We start from the raw sequence: 23,603 nt of genomic DNA, 5'->3' as shown, positions 1-23,603 counted from the left end.
TCACGCGTCAACGCGTCTATCGGTGGCGGTGCCGTCATCAACTTCGACGATACTGAACGCCTCGCCTTCATCGTAGCCAACGCCGCCGCGGCGTCTACACAGCACTCGGAGTCCAGCCTCACGCGGAGGACTTATGTACAGGCTCATTTCTTGACGGAAGGAAAACTTTGGAGAAAAATCTGGGCCTCTTTTTCATCGGAGGATTCGGCGTACCGCAAGCTCTGTAACGTGGGCTTCAGGACACACGTGCGAGGAAGGTCGTGGGCATCCTTTGAAGTCGCTTGTCCGCATTTACGTCTCTAAAGCTCAGAAAATTATTGCGAATATTTTGATGTACGTCAAATCACATGAGGCGCTGCAATCGCTTTCCACAAAACTTGGGATCCAGTGGGGAGAAGCGAGTCCAGTCGCTGTTCCGATCCGCACAATCCTCACGAAGCGCACCCGACTGTCTCTATTGGTCCCTATGTTGACTGTCACGATGCTGGATGGCCTCTCTTCTCCACCACGTTCGTTGAGGGTGCCCCTTCAACTGCCGCCTGTGCATCCGGGAACGGCATTGTTGCGACGAACGTTCGACTTACTGACGTCCTCCACGTCCATCTTATCCGCCTACGATCGATATTACTGCCAGTGCTGGTAGGAACCCCTGAAGTAACTGAAAGTCTTAAAGAGATGCATAATCCCAAAATTTCGTCCTTAGTCGTCCTCACTGGAGCGACTGCCCACTGGGATGGCTTTCCCTGAATACCCTTTCTATTCGTGAGCACATCGCTCAGTCTCCCTTTTGTTTGTTTTCTTATCTTTGTCGACGCAGATGGGTCGTCACAGTTCCGCTCTGTATATATGCGCTGCGAGCACTGTACTATAGTTTCAGGCCTCAACTCAAATTTGTGTGGCACTGTTTTCTGCGGCCCATAGGCACTTCCGACCAGAGAGCCCGACTGGATAAGGTTAGTAGGAATATCTTCTATTATCCATCTTCACCCGCTGACTGCGGCGAAGTTTTATGAGGGCCAGGCGGAAGTGTATGACGCCACTCGAAACGGCCTGCTTCGGGGTCGGGAGACAATGTTAAGTCTCTCCGCTGCACACCTGCGTCTTCTGCGTCAAAAGCACCCGAAGAAACGGTTAGTGTGGGTGGACATTGGCGGTGGGACAGGTAAGTACCGCCATAATCGTACACCCGAGGCTGATCTAAATTCTTGCACATCAAGGTTATAACATCGAGGCGATGGATCAATACTTCCCAATCTCCTCGTTCGACGCGGTCTATCTCATCGATCTTTGCGAGCCCTTGTTGGAAGTGGCCCGCAAGCGGTTCAAGAAGCGAGGCTGGACGAACGTCACGGTCCTGTGCCAAGACGCGAGCGAGTTCCATTTACCGGAATGGGAGGGCGCCGATCCCAAGGGAAGTGTCGGCTTCGTCACCCTGAGCTATTCACTTTCCATGGTAAGCGATATTCTTTCAGCAGGAAATGCTATGCTAAGTGATCCTTGTCAGATTCCGAGTTTCTATACCCTGATAGATCGGATTGACTACGTCCTGTCCCCTGAGGACGGCCTCATCGGGGTAGTGGACTTCTATACCTCCGGCAAACAACCCTCGCTACACGACAAGGCGATTGGAGGGGTCAGCAAGGAATGTGGCTGGCTTAGCCGGTGGTTCTGGCAGATCTGGTTCGACTTTGATCATGTCTCGCTTTCTCCCCATCGTCGTGACTACCTGGAGTACAAGTTTGGTACTGTGAGTCCAAGGTGTGCCTTTCCCGCTCTGGTATGTTTGTCTTACAAGCATTGATTCAGGTCAAGAGCTACAATGGTCGGAACCGCTTCGTGCTGCCGTTCATCGTCAGGATGTATGGTCTTTTATCTCTAGAACTCTCACGATATCTTACCATAATTTCCTGTCGTAGCCCATACTACATGTGGCTCGGACGCTCACGTTCCTGCGACGTCTCCGCCTTCTGCCACGCGTTCGAAGTCGAAGGCGGGAACACAGTCGGGAATTGCTCACCGTCACCTCGATCGCTCATGGCGGCCAACCCTATCAAGGAATCCGAGCATATACCCTCGCTTGAGATCGGAGAGCCCGCCATTCCCCTGGCCAACGAAACGACGGAAAGCAGCACCTCCAGGTTGGACACGGTTGTGAATATCACCCCACCGCTGAGTTCATTCCACTACCAAATCAAGATGGTGAGCTTGCAATGTATTCGTGCTGCCCGTGATTATCTCTCAATACATCGCACCTAAGCCCTGGCGGTTACCTTATTATGAACACCCTGTACACAAAGAGTTCCGGACGTTCATGTATTCCTTCACTTGGGTACGTACCGGCTCTGTCTGTGCCAAGAGACCTGCGTTCTCAGGGCCACCTAGGAAGACCCAGTAGAGGACATGAAATACCTCAAGCTCTCGCGTGACGACTCGATGCTAATTATCACCTCGGCCGGGGATAATGCACTACATTATGCTATCAATGCCAAACCGAAGAGAGTAAGCGGCGTGCCTTTGTCGAGGAAGACCCAACTCATGCTCTGTAGATACATTGCGTGGACATGAACCCTTGGTACGATTGACTTTCTTCAACGTAACCATAGACTAACACTGTTCTCCTGTACAGCCAAGGCCACCTGTTCGAGCTTAAACTAGCCGCCCTCCATTCGCTAAACTTTGATGACTTCTTCGCCATGTTCGGGTCGGGCAGACACCCCAACTTCTCCTCCCTGCTCTCATCCACCATATCCCCCTACCTCTCATCCAGCGCCTATCAATTCTGGCGATTGAACGATGATGCATTCTCGTCTTCGTTCTACCGCCACGGGTACAGCGGGATCGCGCTACGCTTTGCCCGCTTTCTATTTCGTATCACCGGGCTCACTGAAGATGTGGAGCGTCTATGCAGAGCCCAGAGTTTACAAGAACAAGACAAGATATGGAAGGAGAAAATCAGGCCTGTGCTACTCAACCCCGTGGTGGTGGCCCTCTTGAAGAACCCGATATTCTGCTGGAACGCACTTGGGGTGCCCATGAACCAGAGGAAGATGCTGCTCGAAGATGGGTCTGCGTACGAGTTTGTCCGGGATACCTTTGATTCGATTACTTCGACGTATTCCCTTAAAGATGGAGCTTACTTCTACCTACTTGTGAGTGGTTCGGAGTATTCATTTGAGGGTCGATTGAATGCGTTCTCCCAGTGCCTCCTGGGCCACTACACGCGGGATTCGTGTCCAGCATATCTCACACGGGCTGGCTTTGAAGCGCTGAAAGCGAACGGGTGCGAAGCCATGGATGCCTTCCGTCTCCATACGGACTCCCTCGTCAAGTGCGTGCCCCTCTCCCTCGCCCTTGGTTTGCCTTATCCTCACATTCCCCAAGCGTGCTCCACGGGCTGTCCCCTGCTTCGTTAACTCGCGCAGTCATCATGGACCACTTAGACTGGTTCGCGCCAGGATCGAAGGAAGTAGAAGAGGAAGTGCGAGAGCTCCATCGCGCGCTTGCGCCCGGTGGGATCGTGCTGTGGCGGTCCGCGGGGAAGAAGCCGTGGTACCGCGAAGTGTAAGTTGCCTGACCTTGACCGTTAGACTCCTGTCTGATTGCGCGTCCGATTGAAGATTTAAGAGGAACGGCTTTACGGTCACCATCATTTCCACCAGAGGGTCGAAGGCGCCCATCGATAGAGTGAATATGTGCGTACTTGGTTACTTGTATCAGTGGAAAGACCGTGACTGATGGCTCGACAGGTATGCGTCTTTCTGGCGGGCCATAAGGATGTAGGACTTGTACAGATGGTTTTTGGCTCTCGAGGGCTCGCTGTGTGGAAATGGCTTGTTGGTTGGGAGCGAGAGACGATTATGATGCTTGGACGAATCACGCATTACACAGATGATATACCCGCAGATGTATGCTTACGATAGACAGGCTTTGGACCGAATTGCGAAACAGACAACGCTATTATAGCATTTAGTAGGCAGATAGTTAATATGCCCGGGTCAAGATATGAGCGCGCACTTCAAGGTCTGAAATTCTCTTCTAAATACTGTACAAATTTGTCCGCTACCCCCTCCTCTCCAAACTCGACCTGCCCCTTCTCCGTCGTCCCGATGACCATCGCCTTCTTATGCACCGTAACGAACTGGCGCTTCAGGCGCTGAAGCTCTGAGAGCGTCACGTTCCGTGCGGGCAGGACGAGGCGAGGCTTGAGAATGGGCGAGAGGGTTAAGGTGACTGGGCCGCCGACGGACGGGTTCATCGATTGGGCGCTCATGATCGCGGAGACCATCTGCGTTGTGACGCTCTCGAGGACGTGCAAGGCATCTGTTGGTGCTTTGGGGACCTAGCAGACGTCCTTCTTCAGACCGGCCGCTAGTAAAATCGTGAGGGGAAAAGCGTACCGACTGCGTCCCTACATTCGGCGGCTTCACGATCCCCTCCGTAACGGCTTTCCAGATCTCGCTGGCGGGCACGTCCTCGTCCTCCCAAGTTACAGTGAAGAGTGGCGAGTCCCAGCGGACCATCGACGATGGCTCTTCGTAGCGCATAATGAGGTTATCGAGCCTGTGCTCGTCGTCAGTTCCACATACACGGGACGGTCGAACTGCCATACGTCTCGGGTGCGTATTTCCTTCCATCCTGTCGCTCCTCGTTCCAATTCTTGCACGTCTCAGGCGGCGCGACGACATACACCTACTTCCTGTCCAGCGTCATCTCACTCGCACCCCCATCAAGCCAAAGAGACATACGCACAGTACACATCCTGAGCTTCAGCTCCCGCCCGGCGCAGTACATTTGGTACCGGAATCCCTTGATGTTATTTAATGAATCGACGATGAGGATCGTGTCCTGACCCATCTCCCGCTGCATGGCGGTGAATAGCGCCCCTCGAGCTGGCTTTTCTGAGCGACTGCCTAGTCGTTTGGTCAGGTCGTTTGAAACAGCAGAGCGCTGGGTACACACTGTCATATGCGCTGCGGTCGATGTTCAGGCTATCATCAGATAGGACAGTGACTTTCAGCTTCGGGCCTGTGTACGATGCATCTTCCAGCAGCTTTTCGAAGTGCGTCTTCAGTTGAGCAGCTCGGCGAGACTTCCCAGAGCACGGATATCCTGAAATCGTGATCAAAGCCATTCATGCATGAATTTCACAACAAGCAGGAAGGCAGAATCAAGATGCAAGTTGTAAGCCAGGAGTTTGTTTCCATCACACACTGCAGTGGCAGAACAAAGCGCAAAGGAGAGCATTTTTATAGTCTATACATTTACCTAGCCTCCTATACAGTTCCAAGACAAAACACACCCCTCAACTCATGCACGTAAGCAGTATTTTGGAACCACGGCAGCCATAAAGTCAACTGACTCCTGGAACTCGCGTCTCCAAGATACAATCGCGCAACCCGGAGAGGGTTTTCCAAAAATTGCCTGAGGCCGAAGCCAAAGGACGTGTTCGGATGTGTAATTTGCAATCAGCAAAAGACTGTGCCTCGGTAAGGACCTCACTGGCGACAGTACATGCCCGAGCACAAGAGATGGGGAACGGAAATGCGCGTTACTGGTTTATATAGGGGTCGGCGGCGAGTGCACGAGCCAGTTTAGGGCAGGTTTTCCGCAAACGTGGGGTTGTGGGTCCATAGTGTATTACACCCTAGGCAGTCTGCACGACGTTCACGATAGCGCACGATCCCAAGACACAGGTGGAGTCGGTTATACAAAGTCAGCTATGACTCAAGGTTTCATATAGGACTGTCAAATGAGAGCGGCTTCGATTGAAATAGACTGAGACCACGGTATATCAGACACGAGTCTGGTTTATACAGAGTAACGGTCCCCTGACGAGGGTGGAACAATAATAGGTGCATCAGCGATCCCCGGCTCTGCGTACGGATTACGACGATGGAGAGGTATTATTGGATTGACAAGCAGCAAGAGGACAGATGATGATCATCGCCACCGCAACACCGCCCGCGGGAGCGAGTGTAGGCTTTCCGGGACACTGTATGACTGTCATCGCGAGTGCCCAGTCCCCATGAATATGCCAGACGAATTACGGTTGATTTGAATCCTGGATATGTAGAGACCGGGGGTACCCTTCATTTAGCGGGTGATCGAACGGGACCAAGGAACGCTCCTCGACAGGCACCGACCAAAACGAGCCGGCTTCCCATGACGCAGGAGATCAAGCTTCAAGTTCAACATGACCCGAACAGAGTGAGAGCCAATTCACTGGTTCATATTGTACGGAACGGAGAGCAAATGAGATTCACCGGTGATGTTTGGTAGCTTGATGGACGCCACATCGTGGCGGGTGACGGATGCAGCTGATGCAGCACTGCTAGGCAATGCAGATAATCCTCTGTTAACGTATGTGTTGGACAGCGCGACGGCAGTAAACGTGGAACAATCAGAGAAACAGTCGCGTTGCGTGGCTGTTCGCCAATAGTTGAAATGCATACGCTCGAGCCCTCAGTAGTTGCTCAGTAGGCCTCTACGTCGGTTTGATGAGGTGTTGTGGGGTCAACACGTGTAGCCTGGTCAAGGGACAGAACATTAATGCTCTGCTGACTGTGCCAGGCCTGGATCCTGGATAGACTGAGAAGAAAGAAGCCAAGGGGAAGCGCCCATTGCCGTAGTACCAAACGCTGCCGACGTTCCCGAGCCTATCAAAAGTCCCAAAGCACATCGTCGACCGACGATACATCCGCAACGTTCTCGACACCGGCAGCGCTGCAGCGACAGCGACGACGGCCGCGACAGAGGACAAGTCGAAGGGTAAGTAAAGTGTGGCTGTAGTCTGTTTCTACCAACGGGAAGTGGTCGCCACGTGACAGGGTATCGACCGTGTTGGCAGAACGCCATCGCAAGCCGGGACCAAAATCTGGTTGCCTTCGCTTTCTTGCACCTTGGCGGCTCTGGACCGTCCTGCCGCTCGTCGTGAGCACCGTTCTACGCGTCGTCTCCGTCGCCGACGCGCCCGACCTCCGGCCGCCAGCGAGCGCAGTCACCCCTATTCCGAACGCGCATTCTGATCTTCCCCCTCACCTCCCGACGGCCCCCCCCCAGTAAATCCCACCCCAGAGTTCGACGTGCACGACAAGCTAGACTATCGCGCACGGGCGTCTGTAAGCTGGCTGTATTTCCCTAATTTATCCTGATCGACCGTCACTATTCTTGCGCTACCTCGTTTCCCTGCCCCCAAGTCCCGATGAGCGCCGCCGCCGTTGCCAATGGCCATTCCAGCGCCTCCGCATCGTTCCCCGACACCTCCAATGTAAGTGAGAATAGCATGTGTCCGGGATGTCACAAGTCGGTGGTGAATGACAGTGGAGGAGTGGTCGTGGCCTTTGGGTGAGTGAACGTTCCACGTCCTTACTTCCACAGCCTTTGTTCCACGATCAGGAAGCTCAACTTTATCATCACTTTCATAAATCACTATTCTTGTATTTATACACTTCCATGACCCCAGACAATCCTTCTTCCACGTCCAATGCTTCAAATGCGCCAAGTGCGGCAACCAGGTCAACGCCGACACGAACCTCCTCCTCCTCTCCGACGGCTCCCCAATATGCTCCAACTGCTCGTACAATTGTAATGTCTGCCACCTCCCCATCCTCGACGAGGCCATCATGACCGGCGACGACGCGTATCACGCACATTGCTTCAAGTGCCGCATCTGCAAAAACTTGATTGACGACATGGTGTTTGCGAAGACGAGCCAGGGTATATACTGTATGAAATGTCACAACGAGCGCGTGGCGCGGAATCGGCGGCATGCGGAGCGGAAGAAGGAGCAGCAGCGGGAGAGGGAACGGGAGTTGCAGCGGGCGAGGCAGGAGCTGGAGAGGTTGGCGGGAGATAGTCCCGCGACTTTGAAGGAGCGTGTTCAGGAGGAGCAGCGCAATAGAGACAGAGATAATAGGGTGAGTATAATTGATGATTGTCTTGCAAGTATATCAGGTATATGCTGATTTTCGATTCTACTGTCGTCAGGCTGGTCCCTCGTCGCAGACCCGGCCTTTCACCCCACCCTCGTCCAGCTCACCATATAGACCTCAGACCGCCCAGGACCGAGTCTTGACTTCCGTGCCCGAGCGTACTTCTTCCAAGAGGGGTTCATTAAGATCTCTGACGGACGTACAAAAGGCACAGGAGCAGGGCTATCCGTCATCCTCGAGCCAGCATAGCAATGGTCATGGGAGGGGTTCGCCGGTGCCCTTCTCGGTCACGGTTGCGCCTCCGGACGCCCATGCTGAATCGTACCAGTCGAAGTCAGCGTCGCCATCTGTGTCGCGTCGGCCCTCCGCTGAAGCTAGCCCTAGCCCTAGTACGCCCGGACGATCCGGATCTTTGTCTGCCACTACACCCACCTCCGCGAGGACCCGAATGGATTCTCTCCCTCTGCCATCCATATCCAACGGCCCAGGCAGCTTGCTTCAACGTAGGAAGAGTCGTGACGACTCCGCTCTCCCAGTTGATATCAGTATCGACGCCGACTTGAGTGCTAATATTCAAGGTCTGAATGTGCCTAATAAAGGTAGTTCTCGGGCGGACAAACGACGCTCCATCAATCCTGGCCTTGGGTTATCGCAGTTTACCACCAGTCCCCCACCGACATCAGGTACCTCTTCCCCGACCACATCCACGCATACAATCACCCCGCCAGGACATTCCGCTCGGTCAGAGCCACAACCGTCTCATGGACGCGATTCACCTCGTACACCATCCCCACTTAGAGAATACTTCAACGACTACGATACCTCCCACCCCTCCGTGAACGGCAATTCTCAAATCTCTTCTGCCATAGACCGCAACGTGGATCAGTATGGCCGGTCGCGGGCGGCGTCCACAGCTGCCCCCTCTACTTCATACGAAAGTCCTAGACCCGATCCAATGCGACCGCCGTTGAAGTCCAGCATAACTTTGGAGCGGGTTCCGCCGCGGACTAACAGTCTCGGGCAGGTGTCGGCAGGTGTGGCGCGTGCTGCCGCTCACGAGCACGGACGCATGTCCCCAGGTCTCGGGGCGCATCATGCAAACATACGACCGCAGCGGTCGTTCGACGTACGACCGTCGACGGCGGGGAGTGGCGGTAGGCTGTCGCCGTCGACTCTCGACATGGACTTGCTCGACAGGCCCACGTCGCGATTTTCGGATCGCTCGCGCCCGACGTCGCCCGCTTCGCCCTCGCATCGTGTGGACGTGCCGCATGGCGTGGAGAGCGGGACGGATACGGAGGCGGAGGGCGACTCGGGTCCTAGGGGTGGCGAGCAGGACGATGCTGATGACGTGCCGCCCGCGCTGCCGCCGAAGGACGCGAAGGATAAGCCCAGCGCCCGCCCGAGTGTCGAGCCACTGCATGTCGATACTACTTCTCGGGTGCCGGGAGATATCTCGCGTACTACGAGTGCTGAAGGGTCGGTTTCCGACGATGAGGAAGAGCCCGTGCAACAGCGGATGAGCACCACGACCTTCATTGCGCCTGCGCTACCGCCGATCAGGATCTCGATGAACATGCCGGATTTCGATTTTTCGGACCTGCTCAAGTCGATTGAGGGGTCGTCTAGGTCGTCAGAGCCTTTGTCGAAGCTTGCTGAAGAGGATGGGAAATCGCTTTCTGCGCCGACACCGCCGCCTACTGCTGCGAGCTCTTCGTTCCTCGATTCGTCGCTGACCAAGACGCCCACGAATAAATCGTCCTTCGCGAGTTTCCGGGAACCATTGTCGTCCTCCACTTCTCCATCACCTTCACCAGCTAACGTATCAGAAGACGACAGGAAGAAGCAAAGCCCTGTTCCCGAGTCCGTCAAACGGCCCGGACACTCGCCCAACTCTTCGGTTTCGTCGTGGTCGTCTGGGCCTCAAGGGAAACGGTCCATATCTGATTCCAATTCACACCTAGTCAACGGCGAGCGTTTATCCCTGGAGAGACGGTCCGTTTCGCAACCTTCACCCACTCGAGCCCGGTCATCCTCAGAGTCCGGGTACTACTCGCAATCCATTGGTCTTGAGTCGAGATCATCGTTGTCCACGGAGTCTGCCGAAGCGGGCCATGGCAATCCTCGTATGACTCTGACAGTACCCGGCGTTGAACCAGTGAAGATTGCCCGAGAAAGTGAGGAGTTGGTGACCCGTAGGCTGCAAGAGGTCTTGTTGGATGCCAATGAGCGCAACGCATCTCATGTAAAATTGGACAAAGAGTTCGTGGAAGCGATCTACAAGGTTTTGGAGCAGAAAAAGACAGAGCAGTCGACACTCAAGGGCAAACTGAATAATATTCAGGTACGCGGTACTCTGGCTCAGTATCAATACCTGATGCTAAAATGAAAATCCTAACAGCGGGCAAGTCAGCAGTACATGGATGGCTTGACGGTTGCCCAGGCGGAATACGACCGGGAGGTGAAAGCCAGACGAGAGGCTGAATCCGAAGTGACTCGCCTTCGGGTATTGCTTTCAGGGCAGGCAGCTCGGCTCTCCGCCATCACAAGCGAGAGCAAGCGAGCGGAGATGCAGCGGCAACTGTCTGAACAGTTGTCAAACAATCTCAGTGGCCTGGAGCGCGACGTTTCGAAGCTTAAGGTGGAGAGAGATCTTACCTTGGCGGAGGTGGAAGAGCTCTCGGCCTCTAAAAGGTATACCTGTTTTCCTCCATGCACCTACAGTCTGACACTGACGCCTTTTATAGCTCTCCGGACCTCAGCTCTCCCAAGCTGGACGTGACTGGGGATAGCCCAATGAGCAGAACTCTCTCAGTGCGATTTGACAACATCAAGAGCCAGTATGCTCGTGAACTGGTGCCTCTTACGGAGCAGAAGGAGGCTTTGAACCGTGAAATTGCTGAACTCAAAGCTCTCCGAGAGCAGTTCATGGAAGAGACCGCTTCCCTTAGCGCTCGGAATGAAGAGTTGGCGCAGCTCAATCACCAGTACATTCGCCAGATGGAGTCCGTGACGTCCGAAGCTACTGCACCACCTGCAGTTCGCGAGAAGAAGAGCAGCTCCTTTGATCGTCCTAGGACAGCCGGAGGCACGATGACCACGTCTATCACGACATCGTCGACGCTTTCGGACGATAGTATGGTGAAGATAAGTACGATTGATATCCCCGAAACACCACAGCATTCGACCTTGAAGCCTGGTAAATTTAAATGGCCTGGTTCCAAGGTTAATAAAGAAGCTATCTCAGCGTCAACCGATGCTGAGTCGAATCGGGGTAACGGACGTGTCGTGCATAACTTCGTACCGCTCAGTACTCTACGCTTTGCTCGCTGCGATCATTGCGGGGATAAGATGTTTGGATCTCAACATCGATGCTCTAGTGCGTGCGATCAGATGTTCCGAGGCAAGTTTACTGACGGGAATCCAAGATTGCAACATATCTGTGCATCCACGTTGTGTTCGTCATGTTCAGACGTCGTGTAACATGAAGTCTTCCGAGGAACCCGCCGCTCAGATCGCCCCTCTTCGTAAGTTTCTAGACCTGTATATTTCGGCTGTACACTTACTGTTCTTTAGCACCATCGATGTTCGGACGAGATTTAATAGAACAAGTTCAAGCAGACTCTAAAGATGGTGAACGGTCTGTGCCGATCATTGTAGAGAAATGCATAGCAGCTGTGGAAGCAAGTGGTACGGGGTCCGCTTGATTGTCTCCGCCCCATCTGACTTCTTTGTAGCCCTGGACCTCGAAGGAATTTACCGCAAAACCGGAGGATCCGGGCAATCGAAGATGATCACGCAGCTATTTGAGAAAGGGGACTACTCTTTTGACCTTCGAGATTCTGATCGCTTCAACGATATATGCTCTGTCACCTCTGTCCTGAAGAGCTACTTCCGATCATTACCCAATCCCTTACTTACATATTCGCTCCACGACGAGTTCGTTGCTGCTGCTGGTATTCGCGATCCCGAGAAGAAGTTGGAAGTGGTAACGGATCTACTTGCCCAGTTGCCTCATGAGCATTTTGAGACATTGAAGATGCTGATGCTTCATCTCCACCGGTGAGTGCCAACAAGCAATTCCGCTGTATCTGTGTATCTGACATCTCTCTAGCGTGATGGAACACAGCGAGGTGAACCTCATGAGTGCGAGGAATATAGGTGTCGTCTTCGGTCGTAAGTCAACTCCATCATGCTGTACTACATGGGGCTTGTTGCTCAATATCCTATGTTTCAGCCACTTTGATGCGATCGTCTGATCCTAGCGCGGAATTCAGCGACATGGGGGCGAAGGCCATGTCTGTAGAGTGGCTGGTTGAGAATGCCCCGGCTGTGTTCGCGAGTTTCAGCTAGTTCCTCACCTGCGAGATTGAACTCTTTCTCCCTGATTGCCTTCTAGGGTCCTCGGACCCTCATGCGCCCCTGCCCTTTGCATTAGACCTACTGTATACGTTCTTTTTCGGTTGGTTCATGATGAATGATCTCTCATATTCCCGTGGCTTGAGCTGCGATTGCATCACCAGATACCCTCGTTGCATACTGGATGTCGTTAGTGGATGTATAGTATCTTTATTATTATAAATCACCTGCCTCAGTTGTCGGAGGTTGTAATAATCTCGAGCTCTCTGATCAAATAGATGTTTGGGGAGCATTACAGTAACCGCGGCGTAGGACGCTGAGAGCGGTGTTGAGGATGTCGATTCAGTTCTCTTGGAAAACGTTCCGATCAATGGTCCGTGCTATTCCTGTACACGAGCACTACCAGCAGCACTTAAAGTACTAGTACATACAAAGGAGCCCCAGGGCCTTCCTCAATGCTCACACATGTTGAACTCAGCCTCGTACACCCTCTCGTTCTGCGTGATCAGAGCGTTCCTCCTCTCCTCCATAAGCTTCTCTCTTTCCTCTTTCGCTTCCTCCATGGTAATGACCCCGCCCTTGCCCTCGGCATCAGGCTTCAAGTAATCCGTCACCATTTCGAACAACTCCACAGGTAGGTTCCTCAAGGCGGGAGCGCGTTCGGACTCCCACATACACCAGTCAGCTTGCTGGGGCGGAACAACAGTAGTCGAGAGGATTTTCTTAGTCGGGTCGACGAGGAAGAAACAAAGGATCTTGCGGTGACCGGGCTTCGTGGGGTCGATCAACTTGAACGGCGAGACGCGGTGTTGCCAGATATTGGGGAACGCGAGGCACTTTCCCTCCTTCGTCGTCACCGAACCCAATTCTTGATTCAACGTGCCATCGTATTCGTCAAGGCCGTATGCCATGGCCAAGCCAAGCCAGTCGCTTTGTTCATAACGCAGGTACATGTCATCACACAGAGCAGTGCGGAAGCCCAACTTCGACTCGGTGACGTTGGCGGACTCGTAGTAGTAGATGCCGGTCGCCACGATCCGCTCATTTTCCATGCCTTCGACGTGCCAAGAGCCGCCAGCGTACTCTCGGTTTTCGGGAGTCAACATGATGTTCGCCATCTTGACGATAACTTGGATGGTCCGACCCTTGAGATTGAAGTGTGCCTTCTGATTCTGGTTGGGCGGGGAAAACGGGGGCGGATCGGGAATGAAGGGCAACCTCCTGCAGGACCATTGGTAGTGAGCCTCGTAGTACGCTGACAAGGGATTTAAGTTGAGATTTTCTCCAGGCCCCGGGGATTTCTTCTTGAATGCCTCCTGCTGCGGCTCAGGAGTACGTCGCGGATCATTTTCGTACCATCCGTACGGGTCGACTTGAATCACTGGGTCCCTGGGGTTCCGAGTGTCTGAGAGCACCCGCTCCCAAAGGAGTAGAAACCTTGCCAGGACCGAATTGATCGTGCCGTACAGCGGTTTGAAATGATCCGGATGGAGGTTATTGATGTATGAGACGTTGTTGACCTCACCGGTTTGGGAGATTATGAAGTCGGTGGGAAGCCACTGGTGCTGTTCGGACAAAGAATAGCGTTGGCCCTGTATGCGATACATGCCGAGGTCGAGATCTTCTCTCATTAGCATATACTCGTCGAAGGAGGGGACATAGAGTTTGCCAGTCTCGGGATTCCTCACGAGCGTCTTGCCGATACGGAAGCAGTGCAGTGATGGGTGGATCAGGTCGAGCACCTGGTTGTTACTACCAGGATGCCAGTCTTTCTCTGCATCCGGAACCGACTCGAGGACACGGGAACCGTCGAGGAGAGCAGCCCGCAACTCCGATGGAATCAGTCCGTATGATTGGTAGACATTGGGTATGTGGGTTGCCTGATAAATTCGTAAGTTGAGGGCTGTATGGAAAAGGGAAAGGAGCCAACAAACCTCGATTCCTGTCTCGACATCGCGAACATCCGCTAACCACTTCAGCCAGTCGAAAATGTAGTTTAGCTGCGCCTTGGTGACCTTGGTCCGGGGCCAGAACTTCCTTCTGCCCGGGATCTTGTCTGTGTGGTCTCTGTCGTACTCGTATTCGTCTTCACTCTCGGCTTCGTCGACGCCCATGTTCCCTCCGTCGGCATCATCCCGGTCCACATCCATTGGCACGTCCATTCCCATCACCACCGTGACTGGCATTACCTGCTCTTCGTCCCCGTCGTCATCGCCTGCATCATCTTCAATGCGTGGCTCATAACGACCTCTCTTGAGCGGCGTCCAGAACTTCGCAATGAGCACCTTGTCTATCTGACGGAACTCCTTCCTCCACTTGCGTACAACGAGCGGGTCGCGCACTTTGTTCCACCAGTTGGGTTTTTCGATGATCTTTCCAGCCAGGGCGCGCATGCGGAACTCGACCAGCGTTTCCAGGCGGATCTCGTCCCTATCCTTGAGGTGAAACGGGTCGGGAAATTCAAGTTTCGACATCTCGGAGGCTGCTGGACGAGGTGCGGAAACGGGAGTTGCGTCGCAGCATGGTCGTCTGGCCGCTGATTTTATACGCGCAGAAGTCCCCTGAGATCGTGTCTCGCCCGCATGTGCCGAGCTGCCCGCCGATTATTGACATACCCGCGGCACTCAGGTTGTGAGCGAAAGAAAGGGGTGCGGGCCCGACGAATACCACATTAGGAAGATCCCGCCATGACTTGCGCGCCATGACTCCTTCGCACGCTTGACTCGACACTGCCGACACCATGAGACAGGGTATGAATGCGGCCTCGGTACCGGTAACAAGCAAGGCGCTATGGTAGAAATAATCACAGCAGTCATATTTTCCTAGGACATACTAGTACGCGCTTGGTACGCGCTTCAAGGCATATACAATGCCAAAGTATCTCTGGCAGTACTGAGTCAGATGTGTATCGTTCTCCCAAGTAAATAAATAATGCACCAGGAACGTTGTCAGTTCTTGATGCATGATATTACACAGCTTGTGGCTCTGACCGTCTACAGTACTTCGTTCCCCCTTCCCGACTGACACAAATCACTCTCAAGTGCAACAGCGGAGCGACAGTGCCCGTAGTCGCCGTGGACTGTGATGAGTTCTAACCACCCGCCGCACATTCTCATCGCGCGGAACTCGCGGTCCACCCACGCCCCATCAGCCTCGCTCTCTTCACCGACGGAGACTCACGCGGCGGCGGCGGGCATCTTTCGTGCGTCTGGCTCTCCGCCATGGCATCTAGAGGAATGCGATCCGCGTCTTGCTATGGATGACATGGTGTCGGAGCTGAGCATCGACGTGGACGATGAGGGCAGCATAGACATCGACGAAACGTTTACGTTGAATGCGCGATTTCCGGGCACGGTGAAGATCATCGTCGAGGGTACTACCTTCTGGTGAGCTCGAACCCAAAGAAGGGATGGTTGTGTATCTAAATGACTCGAATGTTGATAGGGCACACAAGGAAGTATTAGTGTTCGCGTCCCCTTTCTTCGAGGCGGCCTTGTCGGGTAACTGGGCGGAGACAGAAGCCCAAAGGCCCCATTCGATTTCATCTACCATTACCGTATCGCATGCTAAGGACGAGATCAAGTTCGCAGAAGGGGACCCCGACCTGGATCATGACGATACAGACGTGGACACAGACACGGGAGAGGACAAGGGGAAAGGAAGGGAATACGCTCTGGTCAAGCTAGAAGGAGGGAGTGGACACGAGAGGAAGACAAGCTCTGCTAGCTTGAATGACTTGAGCTCCAGCTCTAGTTCTATGCCTGAGAGTAGCAGAGGCGAGAAGGGCAAGGCGAAGTCAAAGGCAAAGTCTCTTATGGACGCTCACGCTACCGAGCGAGGCAGACGGAAGACCCAGGGCAAGCAGCATGAAGCCGAGGCTGTCATTGTGCTTAAAGAGGAAAAGGTAGATTCCTCCCGTTGCACCGTGTAACATATTTTTGAACATGCATACTCAGGCCAGCACGATCCACGACTTTCTCAAATTCGTCTACCCTCAGTAAGCATGTCTTCTACCTCTGGAGCGACACAAGCTAAGTTCTCTCCAGCTTACAGTGTACTATAACGTGGGCAAACGCGGAACCACTGATACACCTATCGCATAAACTCTGCCACCCACCGCTCACCCGCGCGACCCTCTCTTTCCTCCTCAGTCACGCAGCAGGTCGCCCGATCAAGGCGCTGCGCATTGCTGAGGTACTCGGCGAGGAGGAACTCTTCCGAGAGGCAAGTCGGTTCGTACTGGACAACCCGAATGGGTGGGAAGAGGATGAGCTCGGCACGTTGAGCAAGGAGACCCTGCTGAAGCTCGAAAAGAGGCGGACGTGGTTTTTGGAGCGGGTTCTTAAGTTGGGCTTGATACAGATTGCGAAGGAGTACGAATGCGTGAGTTGAGTTACCCCTTGCGTCTGACCTGAGTTCTGATTATGCCTGGGTGCATTGGGGGTTGTATACAGTGCGCCACCTGTCCTGACTCCACGACGTGCGCACGTTTACTCGAGGAAAAGTGGAGGCAGGCATACCAAGCTTGCTTCCGCTTCGGTGAGTCGCCCTACATATTCAAACTGTGCCCACTTCGAATCTAATCGATGTGTTGTTCATTCGTGTCATCAGGACCTTGCCAACCCTCCATGGTCTATCGTTACCTTCGCACGTTCGAGGGTATCAGTCCACCGCTGTCCTTGACCCATTTGAGCTGTCAGACGCACGCGAAGGCGTTTGTGGCTACTCGTGCGTGCTCCATCTCTAGCTATCATGGTACACTGCTGATCTCAATTGCCGTAGTGTTTGACCGGATGTTCTCTCTGGGACAACGCGGATCCGGTACGGAGCCTACGCCGCTGCGGTCGGCTGTCGGTGTCACTGTCCCGGCTCCGGGAACTGGCCCCCGCCGGCACTTCTTGTATTGCACGCTCAAGAGCGAGCAGGGGACAGTTAGGAAGAAATGAGATATGATGCTCGATTATCCCTATGGAAAAGTGAGGTTTCATTCGATCCCCTTACCTCTCTGGCAGGGTCTTTTCTTTTGGTTTATCTCGTCGTGTTCGTCGTGCGGTCGAATGATGCTTGTGGCGTAATATGTCGTCTAGAGCCTCCTGAGTGACCCTTCACATTAGAGTTGAGAGGACTTCAAATCTTCCCTTCTGGTAAATCGATTGATGTCATGTGTAGCTAATCATGTTATACAGGTTCGATCCTTCCAACATGACGCATTGTTTCTAAGTTTTGAGCCTCAACTCAGAAGTGCATCCCTACGATGAGCAGGAATACACTTCCGAACTTTCGCTGTTGCTGCAATCAGCGGTGCTTCCTTGGTCAATCCGGGCCTCCATCTGCTTATGCAACTTCTGCTACCGAGCCTCATGTGAGTGACGTACCAGCTGACGATATTCCGATGATATCGTCGTGCGTCATCAAAACGTGGAAGCTATACGTTCTGTATAGCCAGATCCCGCTGACCTGTGGCGGTATACGTCCCGCTCATAATGCGGCACCAGACCATCACAAGAGATATCAGTAGGACGCTGTCTCTGAGTAACCCAGTCAACTGCCTGATTGGATTGATGTTGTGATCCGTCCAAAGCCCCTGTACTGTGGATCGTCGGTGAACGATCCGTTCTGGATTGCTAGCTGCCGTGACGAGGAATCTCGTGTTCCTGGCCCAGACGTAATCTTGCTTGTTGTTTCCTGGCTGGACTTCATCTTGACGGTATGTATAAGTACCCGTAGACGCGTCGGGGTGTCTAATCCCTCCAACCCCTCCGCATGAAATTTCACCAGGTGCGTCACATATATCTCTGCTTGTCAGCTCGCTCAATCTGGATCAGATGCAGGTCCCAGAAGAAAGCTGTTCAAGCAGAAGAATGACGCATGTCAACATCTTCGTCCTCCCGAATGAGATCTGGAGTGAAATATTCCGCATTGTCGCATTTTCGCAACCCATCAGCAATGTGCACCATCTTCGAAGCGGCAGGACGTGGTTATCGATCACGCGCACTTGCTTGCTATGGCGTAATATTTCTTTGGGGGACGCTCGCTTGTGGAGCAATGTCGTCCTTCAGCTGCCTTCGTTGGCCTGGGGCAAGGAGTTTCTGGCCCGGGCTGGGGCAGCAATGGTCGACCTCACAGTCCGCTGCTTGACCGTTCCGCCTTCACACGAGGTCTCTTCTATAAACGCTCTCTCCGAGACCGCAAACCTCATCTCGACACACCTCTCTCATACTCACAGTCTACGCATACACTCGAGGCAAAGGAATATTATTGAATACCTCCTGCAAAGCTTGGTAGCAGGTGCCGGTCCCGTTGGTATACGCTCTCTCTGTCTCGGATTGGATGCAGGGGTATCGGAGGGTAGCACCATTGCTGCCCCTGCATCCATCCTTAGAGCCGTCCCTCTCCAGACTTTGGCCCTCGATTGTCTATTCTTCGATTGGAGTTCTGGCATCTATACCGGTCTCGTCCATCTATCGCTGCATGCTCAAGACCGTTTGTGTGCGCCCTCCATGCAGACCTTCCTGTGCATCCTCGAGAATTGTCCGGCCCTGGAGACTTTAGAGGTTGTCGATGCGGGACCCTTGCACGAAGAGGATCATTCTGCATATGAGCCTGTGATGCTCTCTCGACTTCGTCGTCTGACTTTGCAAAACTGGTCCAAGGATCTCAAATACCTGCTTCAATACCTAATTTTTCCGACGTCAGCGCAAGTAACCCTCGCTTTCACGGGATCGGGAGAGAAGTATAATGAGGTGTCCGACGTCTTTCCTCCAGCGTGTACCCCGCTGCTAACCAAAGCTGCTCGGTCACACATCACACATATACGGTCTCTAGGAGGGGACCACATTACCGGAAGACTCGAAGTGTACGCCGAAGATGGCGCAGAGCGCGGCTCGGCGCTGACCGTCATCGTTTGCTCGATCTATGCCGCAAGATTGGTTACAGCCCTGGCATCCTTCTTCTCACAGTACACAGAACATCTCATTATCCGCCAACCACTGTGCGCATCCCCCCTTTGGCTAGACCATTTGCACAAGTATTCCCGCTTGAGGGCATTGGAAACCGATGTTAACGCTGCGAAGCTGGCCTCGACCCTTGACGAGGTCGACGAGCAAGGGAATCTGATATGCCCAAATCTCACTACCGTCATATACGCTGGGGAGTCTAGGCTCTCTCCAGAAGAGAGGCGGCAAATTCTCCACTCCCTCGAGTCCCGCAGGTAGTGCTGCGTATGCTTGCGTGCGTATCCCCCATAATTATGCGGTGGATGAAGCTCTGTTATTCCTGCTAGTGCAAGTACGTCTGTCCTTCTCTCCGACTGCCTATGCCCAGCCTACCACGGCCCTTCAGTTCGGGTCTATCCTCCTTGTTCCTAATAAAACAGGATACAATGTCGTATGTCTGCAGGGTATATGCGTCAGTTGTGTCAGTGCAGGAGGGCGGGATATTGCTTTGTTTGGTCAACGCCGAGCGTATTAGCCCCTATGTGAACAGGCGACACTGCGACAGTGAGGCATCACCGGCCTCACCGCTCGAAGCTGTCAGGCACGACCCACCGAAAACAAATTCGCCTAGTCTCGAACAAGCCTATCATCCCGTTATGACCGCACGAACGTTTCTCCGTTCGCCAGCTCGTCTGCTCCGCGATGTAGACGTCCTAACTAACTTTCCCCGCTCTGAGGAACGATGGACGAAGTAAAGTTTCCCGACCCATTCAATCTGAAGCAGGAGGGTGAAGTGCAACTGGGGATACTCGTCGAGTTTCGGATACGAGCGCTCGCAGGCGAGATCTTGGAGAAACCAGAATGATGGAGGAAGGCGCGAGACGATGAGGTCGTAGCCAAATGGCGGAGGGAGTTGCTCGAGCGGGACAATGAGCTTGTAAAGCAGTCGGCCTGAAAATCCGGACGTCAAGGACGGCGATAAAGCTGACGAGCCGGAGAGGAAGACCTGGCCCCGTACGAAGATTAGTGGTGTGCAGCGAGGCTACATCTTCAACTGGCTCAGGTGGCTGGCAAACGGACGCGACGAGAAGACGGGCGTCGAGATGAGACAATCCATGCGTTATGCTTTGCACCAAGATTTTGAACGTCTATCACGCAGTGCATATACCCAGCGTCTGTCAGTCGTATAAGCTCATTTTCCCGGAGCTAAGACAGGCGCTACTCACAAGGGTTGCCGCGCTGGAGTCAGTTCCGGATATCGAGAAGGACTGGCATCCAGCAATGATAAACAGGTGCTGGATCTGATCCATCCCTCCCTGTACTGCTTCCGCATCGGCAAGTCGGCGGTGAAGAACGCTGACGATGGTACGTCCCAACCATATATTCAGCAGAGGCCAGATCTAATTCATCACACGAATGAGTCGCCGTACTACCTGTCTGAGCAGCACCAGTGGCTTCCTACCGACTTTGAGGTCTCTGAAACGGGCGAGGTTATGAACGTCTCGTATATCAATAATCTCCACCCGGACCGCAAGTCGTTGTATGCAACGCTTAACTCGATCGTCGAGCGTTTGGTGCCGCTCTGGGAACGGGTGCTTTCGGACGTTCTCAGCCCCAGCAAGCTTTGCTGTAGAAACTGATCCTTATGGGTGGTACCATGGTCGCGTTACGCCAGAGCCTGAAGAGGAGGACTTTATGGAAGAATATGATGGAAAGCAGGAGGTCGGGCAAGCTTTCTGGGATGCATTGGACCACTGGAAACGCAACCAGAGACCCTTTATTCCCGAGCCCGACCCATTCATGGCACCCGACGAAGATGAGAAGGTTCTCCGAGTCTTTAGTCTCAAGGGTCGCGTCGTACAAGTCATCATCAAGATGGCCAATATTATGCTGACTCCCGAAAAGCCAGAGTACGCTGGTGGGTCATGGCACGTCGAGGGAATGGAGAACGAACGGATCGTGGCTACCGGCATTTGATATTATGACTGTTCCAACGTGACCGAGTCGAAGCTCGGTTTCCGCACCGCTCTCTGCGAGGACATTGACATGTCAGCCCAGCCCGGGGACAGGAGGGGCTACGCGGAGGCGTATGGCATCAATGCGGACGGCGGCGTGGTCACGAAGGAGGGCAAGTGCCTCGCTTTCCTGAACATCTGGCAACACCGCGTTTCGCCGTGTTGGTTGACCTTACAAAGCCTGGTCATCGCAAGATTATCTGTCTATTCCTCGTGAACCCTACCAACACGACTGGTACATACGTGAGGTCCGCCGCGTGCCGGGTATGAAGAATCTTCCCCGCGAGCTCTAATTGTCGTACGCGCTAGATGGAGCGATCATCGCGTTGGATGAGGCCAAGTAAGAAGGAGAAGGGTTGATGGAGGAGAGGGCCAACTATGTCCTCGTCCAGAATGAGCAGGTGTACGAGCCTCCCTCTAATTTGTGCGAACACTAAGGTGCTGCTCGCCGTGTCGCCGGCACTCTCTGCATTACGACTAGATCTCATGGCGAGTTCCCGCTCATTCTTCCTTGTATGAAAAGTGACGATCATAAAATTGTGCATACGCCGCTCTTTGCTTCCATGCCCTTGTCCACCGGCGGTGCTGGCCAATTTCGCATGGACTTTGGGGCTATCCAACCTACTTGCCAAGGCTTCAGCCTCTGAATATTCCTGGCTTCATATGGAAACATCAACCTCGAAGCACAAGTATAGTACCTTGGTCGAAAGCCGCTTTGATGAAAGGCCAACTCATGTGGCCCTGTAGTGTAGCGGTCCATCACATCGGATTCTGACAACATCTGATTACGTAATCATATAACGTAACGGTCCGGAGATTCCGGTAACCCAGGTTCGATTCCTGGCAGGGCCTGTTTTTGTTCTGCTCTTCGGCATCTCTTGAATTGCTTCCCGCTGATTGCAGAACGATAGACGCACCTCATATTCCTACTGCTGGGGCGCCTGCCAATCAAAACCGCCTAATGCAGAAGGAGGGGAGCGTGCCGCAGCTGCCACTCCACTTTTGTCGGGGTGAGCTGGGCGCTAATGCGCTCGATTGCCCTCGAACGAGTAACTGGCTAGGCTGCATCTAGTCGCGCGGCATTTGGCGTGGTGCGCATATTCCAATCACGTGACCTCATTAGCGTTATGGAATCTTCAGATTAAACGGGTTCCCCAGCACGTCGCGACCCTCTAGCAAGAATTAATGAGCTTCCGGTACATAGTTTGAAGTGACACCACAGTTGTGCTCAATTAGTGTCTGTTTTGGGTGCTGTATCGACCGATAAAGCCTATTCTGTACCATGATAGGCTCCAGCGTATATTGATAATAATACATCCCCCCATGGGCTGGTAGAAGTAATGAGTAGCAATACATATATGTTTTTAAGCCATATTGAGGTATGCTGCCGAGCGTGGTGTCTTCAAAATGAGCTCTGAAGGGTAGAGCTTCAACATGTTCCCCTTTTGGGACGGCCGGAGCTGCTGATGTCAGCAGCATGTACCGAACGAAGTTAATGCTCCTACAGCGGAAAGAGAGCGCCAAAAAATCTGAGACTACTCAAGTTGCATCAGGACCAGCAGGTAATCCTGCCATATCATATATTTTTCCCTCGCTACATAGAGATGGCATGGGTACGAAACGGTGAGTCTGTCGAGGTGGCCGTGGGAATAATCACGTGATGTTGAATATGCGTACCCCTACTAAGGGGGCGCGATCCGCGGCAGACCGTTATATGCCGACTGCCCTCCACCTGCCTTACACATCGAGCAACCGATAATATGACACGCGGTGGCATTCAGTCCCATATGTCAATACAATATTGTGAATTCCACACAACCACCATATACAGTCATATACTCCCCATATGGGAGCTGAGCCACAGACGATCCCCTACAACGGTAATGTCAGGGAATATCAAATAGAAACAAATGCATTACCATATTTGAATATCAATTTCCGCAGATATACCCAGTGATAGAGCAAATATGGATAAATATATGGAACAATGGGGAAGTCCGGTTTTTGGCCTGATACAGTACAATGAATCATAGCTAAAATATCAAAGCACATCTCGGGTTGATAGCGAATCCGGAATATGGATGCAAATAGCGTAACACATAGCATAAAGGTGCGATATACCTGATTCGGGATCGTCCGGTATATAATCGGGCCGCCGACGGGCCGCCAGTGGCTGCATCGGCAAGCCACTCAATAGCCGGCGGCGGCCCACCGGCGGCTAAGAGCGGCTGGGAGAGCGGCTCGCAGCCTGGTACGGGCGCAACCGACTTGTATGCCTAGTTCTAAGATAGTGTTTGTGTTCAGCGGAGCTATATGGAGATGATGAAGTGGACTTACCCTGAGATAACATGAGTACAACAGCA

At 53.3% G+C, this 23,603-nt stretch overlaps 6 protein-coding genes and 1 non-coding gene across 7 annotated transcripts; 5 read left to right on the top strand and 2 right to left on the bottom strand.

The window, feature by feature from the left end:
* Window positions 1-733: 733 nt before the first annotated feature.
* Window positions 734-3,780, top strand: GLOTRDRAFT_127372 (uncharacterized protein; the record flags this gene model as incomplete). Its single annotated transcript, XM_007865968.1, has 16 exons — window positions 734-762; window positions 818-840; window positions 922-953; window positions 1,006-1,162; window positions 1,218-1,453; window positions 1,505-1,747; window positions 1,807-1,859; window positions 1,917-2,199; window positions 2,258-2,329; window positions 2,383-2,499; window positions 2,547-2,572; window positions 2,627-3,149; window positions 3,201-3,328; window positions 3,382-3,561; window positions 3,618-3,692; window positions 3,747-3,780. The coding sequence occupies 16 exons, from the start codon at window positions 734-736 to the stop codon at window positions 3,778-3,780; spliced, it is 2,211 nt and encodes a 736-aa protein (XP_007864159.1).
* A 223-nt stretch (window positions 3,781-4,003) lies between these two features.
* On the bottom strand, window positions 4,004-5,148 carry GLOTRDRAFT_73477 (chromatin associated protein KTI12). The gene is made up of 5 exons (XM_007865967.1): window positions 4,960-5,148; window positions 4,750-4,910; window positions 4,610-4,689; window positions 4,398-4,560; window positions 4,004-4,339 (listed from the first exon to the last, which is right to left on the bottom strand). The coding sequence occupies exons 1-5, from the start codon at window positions 5,129-5,131 to the stop codon at window positions 4,016-4,018; spliced, it is 900 nt and encodes a 299-aa protein (XP_007864158.1). The 5' UTR covers window positions 5,132-5,148; the 3' UTR covers window positions 4,004-4,015.
* A 2,053-nt stretch (window positions 5,149-7,201) lies between these two features.
* Window positions 7,202-12,284, top strand: GLOTRDRAFT_73474 (RhoGAP-domain-containing protein; the record flags this gene model as incomplete). The annotated part of the gene is made up of 12 exons (XM_007865966.1): window positions 7,202-7,344; window positions 7,463-7,877; window positions 8,176-8,825; window positions 9,090-9,659; window positions 9,924-10,275; window positions 10,333-10,625; window positions 10,694-11,310; window positions 11,360-11,458; window positions 11,508-11,621; window positions 11,669-11,993; window positions 12,046-12,107; window positions 12,169-12,284. 12 exons carry the CDS (start codon window positions 7,202-7,204, stop codon window positions 12,282-12,284), a joined length of 3,756 nt encoding a protein of 1,251 aa, XP_007864157.1.
* Window positions 12,285-12,613: 329 nt separating this feature from the next.
* GLOTRDRAFT_120376 (uncharacterized protein) lies at window positions 12,614-14,908 on the bottom strand. Its single transcript, XM_007865965.1, has 2 exons — window positions 14,225-14,908; window positions 12,614-14,170 (listed from the first exon to the last, which is right to left on the bottom strand). The coding sequence occupies exons 1-2, from the start codon at window positions 14,762-14,764 to the stop codon at window positions 12,743-12,745; spliced, it is 1,968 nt and encodes a 655-aa protein (XP_007864156.1). The 5' UTR covers window positions 14,765-14,908; the 3' UTR covers window positions 12,614-12,742.
* A 378-nt stretch (window positions 14,909-15,286) lies between these two features.
* GLOTRDRAFT_137434 (uncharacterized protein) lies at window positions 15,287-17,236 on the top strand (the record flags this gene model as incomplete). Its single annotated transcript, XM_007865964.1, has 7 exons — window positions 15,287-15,676; window positions 15,735-16,194; window positions 16,247-16,287; window positions 16,337-16,673; window positions 16,745-16,829; window positions 16,902-17,018; window positions 17,073-17,236. Exons 1-7 carry the CDS (start codon window positions 15,375-15,377, stop codon window positions 17,234-17,236), a joined length of 1,506 nt encoding a protein of 501 aa, XP_007864155.1. The 5' UTR covers window positions 15,287-15,374.
* A 915-nt stretch (window positions 17,237-18,151) lies between these two features.
* Window positions 18,152-21,202, top strand: GLOTRDRAFT_127367 (uncharacterized protein; the record flags this gene model as incomplete). Its single annotated transcript, XM_007865963.1, has 4 exons — window positions 18,152-19,500; window positions 20,172-20,383; window positions 20,441-20,794; window positions 20,859-21,202. 4 exons carry the CDS (start codon window positions 18,152-18,154, stop codon window positions 21,200-21,202), a joined length of 2,259 nt encoding a protein of 752 aa, XP_007864154.1.
* Window positions 21,203-21,977: 775 nt separating this feature from the next.
* GLOTRDRAFT_t55 lies at window positions 21,978-22,092 on the top strand. Its single transcript has one exon. It is a non-coding gene; the product is annotated as a tRNA-Gln (tRNA).
* Window positions 22,093-23,603: the final 1,511 nt, after the last annotated feature.

The sequence above is a fragment of the Gloeophyllum trabeum genome (assembly GCF_000344685.1).
Source record: "Gloeophyllum trabeum ATCC 11539 unplaced genomic scaffold GLOTRscaffold_00004, whole genome shotgun sequence".
NCBI lineage: Eukaryota > Fungi > Basidiomycota > Agaricomycetes > Gloeophyllales > Gloeophyllaceae > Gloeophyllum > Gloeophyllum trabeum.
Note: the sequence above shows the minus strand (reverse complement) of the source record. Positions and strands in the feature narration are given on the sequence as shown.